This window comes from Vigna angularis, chromosome 10 (genome assembly GCF_016808095.1).
Source record: "Vigna angularis cultivar LongXiaoDou No.4 chromosome 10, ASM1680809v1, whole genome shotgun sequence".
NCBI lineage: Eukaryota > Viridiplantae > Streptophyta > Magnoliopsida > Fabales > Fabaceae > Vigna > Vigna angularis.
In genome coordinates, this window is record NC_068979.1 from 23,006,147 (window position 1) to 23,018,109 (window position 11,963).

General features: G+C 25.1%; 1 protein-coding gene across 1 annotated transcript; it reads right to left on the bottom strand.

The window, feature by feature from the left end:
• Nucleotides 1-657: 657 nt before the first annotated feature.
• Nucleotides 658-1,761, bottom strand: LOC108345273 (thioredoxin H2). Its single transcript, XM_017583862.2, has 3 exons — nucleotides 1,568-1,761; nucleotides 1,344-1,466; nucleotides 658-1,118 (listed from the first exon to the last, which is right to left on the bottom strand). The coding sequence occupies exons 1-3, from the start codon at nucleotides 1,694-1,696 to the stop codon at nucleotides 987-989; spliced, it is 384 nt and encodes a 127-aa protein (XP_017439351.1). The 5' UTR covers nucleotides 1,697-1,761; the 3' UTR covers nucleotides 658-986.
• Nucleotides 1,762-11,963: the final 10,202 nt, after the last annotated feature.

The following is an 11,963-nucleotide window of genomic DNA, read 5'->3' on the forward strand; positions in this document are numbered from 1 at the left end:
TTTTAATTAAATCATTTATTTAAATTTGAATCAAACTCCTCAATTTTATAATATAAATATATCAATTTTAACCTATCGAAATATAAAATTTAATTTAATGAATAGTTATAATATATATATATATATATATATATATATATATATATATATATATATATTCTTATAAAATAGGTTTAATTGCACTTTTTATTCTCGAAGCATATTCTAATAGATTTTAATCGTTCAAATTCCAATTGTATTAATTAGATCTATAAAAAAATTGAGATTTTAGTCACTCTCAACTCTTTCTTATATATATATATATATATATATATATATATATATATATATATATATATATATATATATATATATATATATATATATATTAATAACTTTATCATAGGTAGATGTCATATAGCAAATTCTAATTGGTAAAATATATACAATACAAATATTTGAAGGACTCAATTGACGTAATTGGAATCATTTGTGTAAAAATAATTTTGAGAGAATTTCACATAAATTAATATTATCTTATGAAAATAATAGTAATTTAATTTTTGAAAAGTTTAATATAACATATTTTACAAATTAATGCATATATAGACTAATTTTAAATTTTAGAAAAATAATTTATGTTTTAATTTTTTAAGGTATATATGGAGGAGTTTATCGTACCAAAACAGAACTTTAACATAAAAGAACCATTTAAACATATATAACAAGATACAACTTATAATTAAAATAAGCATGCATGCATACACGACATATGCTACAGCTAGATTTACACACTTCACTGTCAGTCTCATGGCAGACAGCAACACTTTATCTCTCTCTTTTTATGTATATATACATATACATACATACATATATATATATATATATATATATATATATATATATATATATATATATATATATATATATATATATATATATATAATCCAAAGTCATCCCAAAGTACTTTATTACTACAGTACGAGATAGATGCAAGCATGCACTCATCAATTCCTGCGTTTCTGAATGAGCTTCTGCAACTCCTCCTTTTTGGCTCCCACAACCTTTTCCACTACTTTCCCTTTCTTTATCAGTATAAATGTTGGCATTGTTTGCACCTGGAAAGCCTGTGCGACCTCCTGTTTCCATGTATATATACACATATTTCCATCAGTGTATCATAAATATGTTTCTGTTAAACAAAATCGTTCATATAGCACTTATTTTTATATTACTATGTGTTCATAGATCATGCTGTAAAACAGATTGTTAATTATATTATCAACGAAAATTAAATTCTGTAAGTAAAATTAAGTTCGAATAAAGTTATATATATGTTATGAAAGAAATTATGTGCATCATACCATCAACTCATCCACATCAATCTTGATGAACTCCACGTCTGTGTATTTTGCAGCAAATTCTTTTATTACTGGGTCCATGGTTTTGCAAGGTCCACACCACGTAGCAGTGAAGTCGATGACCAACTTTAAGAAATTAAAAAACAGCATTAATGAATTGTCTGATGTAATTAAGCCATAATTTTGATAATTTAAGGAAGTTGTAGCTGAATTTATATGAAACTTACGAGCTTGTTAGTTTCTTTGGAGGCATGAAAGTGTGCGTTCCATTTAGCAGTGGAATGGAAGGTGAGGATCAACGATGATGAGTCTGATGATTTTTCCACAAACTCAAAAGTCGAAAAGTTGGCTCCCATGATGCTAATTCAGCTTTGTGGAATGAAAAAACAAAATTGGTTGGAGATTAGTGAAGGAATGTGTGTGTTATTTAACATTTGAACCTTATATAGAGCAACAAAGTATAGTGGTGGGAAAATATTATTAATTATCGTTTTCTAAGTAAATGAGTCATACCACACACAAAGTACAGAATCACATTCTTTCAATTGAAGAGCTGTTAATGGATGCCTAGTTGCTCCAGCTTATTTCTTACCATGGTTAGAGTTAACTGTTAAGGAGTTAAAAATAAAACTTCTTCGTTAACCATGTGTCTGTGTATATATATATATATATATATATATATATATATATATATATATATATATATATATATATATATATATATATATATATATATATATATAAAGATTTATCTTTGTCGACATTTATTTTCAATTTGACTTTTTAAATAATTTTCTTAAAATTACAATAATTATATTATCTTTTAGTTGATAGTTTGTTTAAATTTAACCTTTTTTTTATTTGACTGTTTTTTAAACATAATTATTTTTTAATTAAAAAATCACTTACAAAATAAATAAAAATTACTTACAATAAAATTGTAAATATTATTTATATTTAATTTATAATTATAATAATAATAATTTTATTATTCTTTATAATCATAAAAAAAAGGTAAAATATGTACTTCAGAAACTAAAATAAGAGTTAGAGGCATTAAATAAAAAAAAACTCTTCAAGTTTTTAAATAACTACACCATTCAATGGTATTAATTGAATCCATTCAATTGTAACTTCACAAACATTTACTTCATAACTATTGATCACAATTCCCAATTTTTACTCTTTAAAGTGAGTATCCTCAAAGAGGTGAAACGAATTTGATAAATAAAAAAATTATCAGATAATATATAAAATAAATTGAAGTTTTATTTTCTCTAAAATGTGAAATCTAAAATTTGGTTCTAGTTTCCCCTCTAATTGTGGAGCTGGTTTCATAAAATTGTGAAAAATCAAGTATAGTAGGAGGTTTTTCTCTTTTTATCCCTCTGTCAGATGAAAGCGGGAAGTTTATAAGAGGGTTTAATAATAATTAAAATTTAATTAAGTTTTAAGTTCATGTTTAGGTCTTTTTAATTGAGTTTTTAAGAAACTGTTGTTTTAACGTAGTTAAATATTTATATAATTTTTTAATTAAATATCTGTTGTTTATGTATTCAATAATGGATACGGGATTGTTATCTTATCTCTTATTTGTTTCACATTAAAAAAAAATACGAGAATATTTTATGGTTAGTGCAAGGTAATATTGCTGTATTAATAGAAAAAATCTAAAAAGGGAAATTGAATAGAGTATGAAAAACTTTTTGTAATTAGTGTTAGACGTTGTGTTAAGACGGTCTACATACATACATTGTTGAACAATTCTTCTTTAAATACTTTTAAAGGGTTTTACTATTAACTTTAAAAGGTTATAAGAGTTTCATCAATTTTAGTTTACAACAGTCCAACTGATATTAACTGTTTAACTCTCCTTGAGTTAAACAATCAAGTATTTTAAATTATTTCAGATTATCTAAAAATAATATAGAGTGTTTTTAAAACAATTATAGGTAGAGAATCCTTTTAGAGAGAATATTGATCAATACAAAGCATATATCTAAAAAGATATGTTACAAAGATTTTCTCAAAGGCTAAACAACACAACAAGAAAGAGAATTTTGGCAACATAAGAAATATGTTAAGTTATAGTTGTTTGTAATTATTGTATTCTCTTCTTTGTGTGGTTTTCTATATATATAGGCAACTTGAAGAAAGATTTGTTACTTAAAATCATTGACTTTGATATAGGTGATATAGCCTTTTATACGAGGTCAAAGGATGCTTATAAAGATTGGTTAAACAAAAAGCAGTGAATCAAGATTCCTAGAATGTCTTTGTATTTCTTAACGATTTTTTGAATGGCTTACCAACCCACCTAGTTTAATTTAATTATTTATTATTTTGTTTTTAATATTATTAGTTAATATTTTTTTTATTGTAATATAAATGGAATAAAGAGAAAGATGTCTAAAGAGAACAAAATATTATAAATTTATCCATTCAAGACTCTAATCTTATAAATAGATAAGTGACACAAAAGTTATCATCATTATAAACTTATTTATTTGTTTTTTGGGTTTGTTTTTGAAATATTTGAGTTGTATGTTAATTTTTTATTTTGAATTGTCTTTGGAGTTTAAGATCAGTTTAGAGTAAAATTATTTAAATTTGAATTACAAAAAAAATTTAATTTTTTTTATTTAAAAAACACTTGTAATTAAGTGAGCAAGTGAGCTAACCTGTTTAACCCACATACCCGTAGTGAGCCGGACCGAGTTCAAATTTTTTCGATTCACTAATAAATAAGCCGAGTTAAGTTTGTTCACTAGATGACCAATCCGTGGTGAATTGGACCGGATGACCCGTTTTAACAGCACTAGCGTTTATGATAGATATTTTGTTTAAGATATTGTTTAAATATATATCATATTTAACATATTATTCTAGATGATCTTCTTCATAAATACAATTTTGTTATACGTTTTTATTAAACTTCAAAATAAATTATTTTTAGACAATATTATCTTAATAAAAACAAATAATTTTAACTATTTTTATGAAAAATGTGTTGGATAATAAAAATTGCGATGGTCACTTATATATTATATAGATGTGGTGACAACCAAAAGTCTTTAATACTATTGTGAAAGTTATATAAACATAATAATTTTATTCTATATTATGTTTTTAATTAATTTAAAAAAAAGCACATATAAATTTTACATATTAATTACAACATTATTTATTATTAATTACAAAACTTGACGTTAATATGTGAAAATAAATAAATAAATTGAAAGGATAAGATATTAACTACATTTTGTAACTTAAAAGATAATAAATCAATTAAAAATAATCAAATTGATTCTAGATTGAAATTTAATTACGTCAATAGTTAATTAATTAATTGCGGGTGCAACTAATTTTAGATTGAGTGTTGTGACGACAAAGAAAAAGAACGATAAGAAAGAAAAGGATGCAATCTATTTATATTCCATTCCTATTTACACAAGTTGAAGTGGCTGACAATCTTTCTATTCTCTTTTGAATTCGATGACAGAACAGTAGCTAAGAACATTCGCACATACAAAGAAATTAACTTTAATGTTGAAGTTATTAATAACATCTCACTCTGAACCAGAATTAAAGTTTTAATTCGATTTGATTATCTAATTGAATAGATAAGAAGTTATTATTAATGCTAAGAACATTTACAAAACAATGGTTCTTCTTCTTGGCAAATTCACACTATAGATCTAAGGTCAGATTTTGTGTTAATTTTTTTATTCTTTGTTAAAATAAACTTTAAATTTAATTTTGACGATGAAATAAGAATAAAATAATATATTTAACAAACATAAATTTTTATTATATTTTAATCTATAATTTTATTATCACATTGAAAGGTAAATTTTAAACCTAAATCTAATTGTATAAAATCAATTTGTAATATAAAATTTATATTTACTTATATATTCTAAAATAATTTTATTACTGTGAAATTTTCAACACAGTTTAATACTAACAATTTGTATTAAATTTATTTTTAATATATTTTAAAACATAGTACCGTAGAAAAAACATATCTAGCAGAGAATCTCCAGCAACCGAAACTGTGTTCTGACTCTTAATATGATCCCATGAAGAATCAAATGTTGCTGTCATTTAATTGGCTTTTTAATTATGACCCCCAATTTTTAATTCCACAAAATACTTTAGTCTTTTACATTTTTCTCTATAGAAAGTTTACTCAAATTAAAATTTGTAACTCAAATAATATATTTTAGATGAAAAAAAATTAAAAGCAATTACTTTTATTAAAAAAATTGAAATTTTCAATAAAGTTAAGATACCATTTATATAAGAAATTTTAAATGTTGAAATTCTTAGAAGTTTTTATATGATAGTAATTTGATGAACTAAAGTTAAATAATTTTATATTTCATATAAAATATAAGAATTTGAAATTCTTCAAATTTTTTAAATCAACGTGATTGATGTTATGTGATAATAATTTTTAAATTTGGTGGTAATTAAAATATTTTATCTAAACAACAATAAAATTTAATAAATTTGAATTTTTTTTATTCAAAGATTAAACAAATTAGAACAAATTTAAATTTAATATATTTAAATATCTAAAGGAATATTTTTTTTATTCAAATAATAAAGAGATATAAATTCGAACTTGATAATTTCTTTTGAACAAAGTCTCTTATCTTTTGTTTATTTTAAACCTTTTTTTCCAATAAGGTAACAAATTTTCTTGAAGGTTCATCACCATCATTTCACTTATGTTATTTAATATATTTTTTATTATATTTAATAGTTTCATATTATTTAAGATTCGAAATTTAAAACAGTTTAAATATATATTTTTTAATTCTCTTAGATGTTTTTTAAAAATAAGATTGTAACAGAACTCTAGTCTCCAAAACAATATCTGGAATATATAATTATTAACTTTAACGACATGACTTCACAAAATAATAATGAAATATTTGATCAGTTAAGTTCTCTGGTAAAAGTTATCAACCGTTCTTAAAAAAGTTTTAATACTCGTTCATGTTGTGTATGTGAACATTTAATAACTTTACACTATTTTTTTTTTCTTAAAAGTATTTAACACTATTAAAACAAATTGTTCTTTTTTTATTCTTAAATTATGTAAGACCGTTGAAAAATTTATTAAAAACAAAAGTTCAGGAGAAACAAAAAGTGACGAAGGATGCATTGACATTTCTATTCGTAAAAGTGGATTATATATGTGAACTTTTGTTGGTGGAGTTCTGCTGTTATATCATCATAGGATCTAATTCCAGTCAATAGTTCCATCAGTTTTATAAATTTGTGATTCTAAGTTTAGGTAGAATATTTTTTTTTCATCTTCTTTTCGAGTTCAATTGGGCACTATTAATCATCTTGAGGGTAAAAATTAAAAAAATAAAAAGCATTTAATTATAGCAATTAATAAGGAAAAGTTTACTTTAATAAATAAAATATCATTTACTCATTTCACATTATTTTCTTAGTTTTTAATCTGAAAAGTGAATGTATGAGAACATTGTAAATGAAATTAAACTTTTGATATAGACCAATGAATAAAAAAATTATTTAAAGTGAAGTAAAAATTTAACAACCACTACTACACCTTCTTGTTAAAGTAGCCATCAAATATTCTTGATATCTCCTATTAGAAACTAATTATAGGGCAGCAGATACCTCATGATTAGACAAATTTAGGTTTTAGATATACAGGGCATGTTAAAATTGCGTTTGCTTGTTCTAACTTTTCAACTATAATATTAGTATGAGTTATTTCGTTGATAAATAACTAATAGTTCCAATATAATATTCTACCACTATATTTAAATTCTAATTAAAATATACGAAAATTGTTTATGAATGACTTTGGAGGGATGCATAGTTTTCTCATTGTAATATCTAAGATAATATTGCATCTAACTAGGCCACCATTTAATTAACTTAAATATTTTGATTTAATTTTTCAATCGCATTGATTAGAGACGTTGAAGCTGAGGTTGAAAACCATTATCGAATATGTTCTTTTTCGTAATCTCAGAATATCATTCTTAAAATAAAAAATCATGCCTTTAAAAGGACAGAGAACAGGAATAAAGTAAATCTAGAAGCACATGAAATCATGTAACTTTAAGGTAAGAATCCGAAACATGAAGAGAACAACATTAAGGGAATGGTTCTAAATAAGAAAGTAATAAATGTAACACTATTCAAACTATAAAGTATTTTTGGCAATATTGTTTGTTTGTGACATGAGCCAATCCTTATTAGTATAAAATAAAAGTAACTCAGTAAAGTGAATATATACAGTAACAGAAGATGCTAAGTAAGGATTGGTTTTAATTCAATTGATGGAGTTTGTAGCATCTTTTAATTTTATTCACCATTGTGTGGATTGTAGTGGTGCTTGGAGTTTATAAATTAGACAGTATTGTTGTGAAGGTGAGGTAATATCAACAACAAAACCTCAACTCTAGAACTATAACAATTGTATAAATATCATTCCTCAAATAACAATGGATTAAGTTTTAAGATTGACTTCACTATGATGTTAACATGGGTTCGTGGCTACAACAACAAATGATAGATAAATGTAAAAGACTATAGTGTATCAAAAGAAGGAAATATTTGTTAATCAATAATTTTATTATTAAATGCTTCCATATGAAATATAAATTAATTTAATTTTAAACATAAAAAAATTTATATATATATATAATAAAAGTGTTTCTCAACAATACTCAAAAACAAGAAAAACATGATAAGGAAAAGAGGATATTCAAACTATAGTTTTATAAACTATGCAACTAATTTATAATACTTGCTTTTGGTGAAGTGTATCAAAGGAAGAGTTGAGTAAGTTCAACTCATAAAGGGTATTCAAACTATAGTTTTATATATTATGCAACTAATTTATGATTTGCATACGGTGAAATGTATTAAAGGAAGAGTTAAATTTTAACTAGTTTTCTTGTTGTATAAAAATTTTCTTTAAGTTTGATTTCAACGTTTCTCCTAATATGTTAGTGTAAATAGAAAATAAAGATATATACAATATTTTTATATTGGTTCATTTAATTACATAGATTATGTATAGTTTTTAATCAACTAATTAAGTTTTACTAAGCATATTATTGTTGTAAAGTTCAACAAAATTATTCTTTTTCAAGTCATTTCTGACTCAATATGAGTACTTTTTCAGCTTACATCCACTTCTAAATGACATTGTTCAAATATTATTTCTACAAGTCACTTATGGTTTAAGCAAATATTCTTTCACAAATCATTTTTTACTTAAATAAGTATTCTGGTTCAACCAAGTACTTTTTTTTTCAAGTCACTCCTAACTCAATGTGAGTATTCTTTTTGCTCCTAACCACCATTGGTTGACCGTGTTCAAGTATTATTTTTATAAGTCACTTCTGTTTAAACAAAAATTTTTTCACAAGTCAATTTTTGCTTAAGCAAGTATTCTTTGAATAGAAATCATTCTTGGCTAATAATTGAATATTCTCTAAACAGTCACTCATTGCTAAGATGTAAAGATATGTTGGTATGTGATCTTTGGTCATGCTTTAGCTTGCTAAAGGAAGATGGTTGTTCATTGATGTATGAGAGGTTGAAGCAATTTTCCCTCTAACATGTTGAATTTGAACACTAGTCATGTTCTTCCTTGAAGCTTTAGTTAGCTCATAATATTAATATTGTTTTTGCATTATGTATAGTCTCGTACTTTATTCTTATTAATTCATTTTATATAGATTATGAAGAAAGTAACAATTGTGATAGGGGTAGAGTACATCACAAAAGTAATTTTTTGAGTTATTCATTAGTGTTCAAACTTCACCTTCAAACATAGTATTGAATGGATCAAGTTTTAAGAGAGAAAGTATTCAATTGTTTGACTGATTGACAAGTGCATCAACTCAATTGTAATAAAATCAAATGAGAGTTATCATATCCACAAAGATTTAGCAAGTATATTGGTAGTTTACTTTTGGGATTTTTGTATGAAAAATATATACTATATAGATTGAATGGAGTGGATGCTATGATTGGATTTCATCTTATCCTCTTTCACTACACACTACTTATTTATTTACTTATGCAAATCATCTAATTCCTAGGAGTGCTCTTTAATTATAATTCTAGATCCATTCCTAATATCCCAAGTCTATGATCATCAAACTTCAATATGATTTTTCAATGACGATTCAAATGAATCACTTAATTTAAGTATAGAATTTTATAATTAGCTAAAGCTATAGATTTATTCATAGCATATAAAAGTAGTAGGATAATTAATTGGACCACAACCTGAAATCAGTTTTCACTCAATCCCAAACCAATGAAGTAAGATGAGTGATCAGCTCAACTAACAACAAGCCCAAACTAATTTACAAATAGATTGAATGAAATCATATATAAATATCTAAGAAGTAGAAGTAAAGAAAATTAATATTAATTACATTCAACCTCGACATGAGAGAGTTCAACTACTCATAGAATATTGCAATGCAATCCTAACAACATCTAGACATAAAACTTATAATGAAAGCATCTCTTTCAAGCCTCCAATATTGTATTCATACTCTACTACTATATATTTAATTCTTCACTAATGCCTAAAATGAGGACATGGGGTCTTTACTTATAAACTGCTAAAGGTGGTGTTCAACTTCAGTGTCATCTTGTGGATTAGCTACAAAAGTTACATTTTAGATCTTTTTAAATCGCTTTTCTTAGCACTCAATGCACATTTCGGGGCTCCAACTGTAACCATATTTCCTAAGGTAGGTGCTTGAGGTTTTCTCCTCGTAAGTCTTTCCTTAACCGCCTTTATAGTGTTCATCACCATTTTTTAGGCTTAAGTTGTACATCCTTGAATTCTTTAAAAATATTTGCAAAGAACATAAAAAACATATCAATTTTCATATTTTCTTACTTTTATACTCCTCATTCTACAATCTAAAGTAAAAGAGGTTGTTTACTTACAAAATATGATCAATTAAAACATGATAAGTGTCAAATCTATGTGTTAAATTAACATGTTGTAGACACTTATCAAGTTGTAAATTGGTTTCTGACTGTTGAGGAGCTTTAGCTTTTTTAAATGTCTTCCCCTTTCATCTTATGAACTTAATAGTGATGGATGCATTTAATGCACTCCTTGTAACAATAAATGTTATTTTCTTCTTGAGTAGCGTGCATTTCCTTTACTTAACTTAAATTTGAAGGTTGTACAGGTTGCTAGTTTTTTCAATGTTGACCAAGCTTGGTTCAAGGATCTCATTAAGAAAAATAACTTTTAAATCTTATTTCTAAAGTTCTTTTTATATGTCTTGTCTTTTGACCAATGAATGTATTTGTCAAATAAAAGTATGAGGCATTCCTTGTAATCATATAATAACCATTTATATGTTTTTTTTGTGTGATATAAGGAGAGTTACTTCTATATGTTTTCATCGTTTGAGAGCTTTCATGCTTTAGAAAATAAACTAAGATTACACAATGTTATATCGTCTCTCAAACGAAACACTTGTATCTTACCTAATATATTATTTATTTAAATCATTATTTGTCAAACAAAGCTTTATCATATTTTACGATCATCTATTTTTAGCACTTAATAAAAATCATACAGCAAGCTGCGTTAATAAATAATGTCAATTAAAACATTATCAACAAGGTGCATCATCAATATTCAATAAAACCATCACTTGACCTATTTTTGAAAACTCAATGTATTAAAAATAACTCAATAGATACCAAAATTGCCCTAGGATAAGGTAATTCATACACTTACTTATCCAAATCTAAACCTTTTTTAGCTTCTTACTACCTAACGTCTTAATCTACATGATAAAATAATTATTGAATTCAAGATATCTCATCTATTTAATGAGTTATATACTTAATATCTACCTTATCATCTCATATATCCACAAAACATATCATATAAATATTGTCATTCATACATCATGTCTGTGTGTATCAATAATGATCTCACATTTATTATATTTGTGATTGAGAAGTGTTATTATGTGTTGTGTTTTGTTTATGGCAAATCCTTGATCAAGGACCAACCACAAGAGCCATAGTTAAAATGATTTAAAAAGATTAAGCTTTAAATGAGCTTAGTAGGTCCAAGTTGTTGTTCAAGTGGGTTAAAAAAGATGTAAAAACCTACTTTAGGATTCCTTTATAAATTTTTATAAATATTATAATAGAATATTTTGAACTTTGTATAATGGGTCAACTAGTATTGAATTTTATTTGGTCCTTGTATTTGGACCATGATTTGGGTTTGAACTTCATAGTGAATTTTGGATTTAAAGGAGATGGGCCTTGGTTTAATCCTTAAAAAATGCATGAAACTAGGGTTTCTTAATCTAGATGGCACAAACTTGAAGTGCAAGGCTATCTCTGGCATGGAAAATGTGATTGTTTGGCAAGTCACACTTCTAGTATGTCTCTTTTGATTCCAAAATTTAAACATTTGAGTTTCAAATTTGTATCACGTTTTGAAGATCATTCTAAGGTTAACTTGGCCTATAGATAAAGGTCTTTATCATTGTAATTTAAAAGCTTGAATTTGAATAATAAAGTGATGTCAATTTGCCGCATCAACACTTGTTT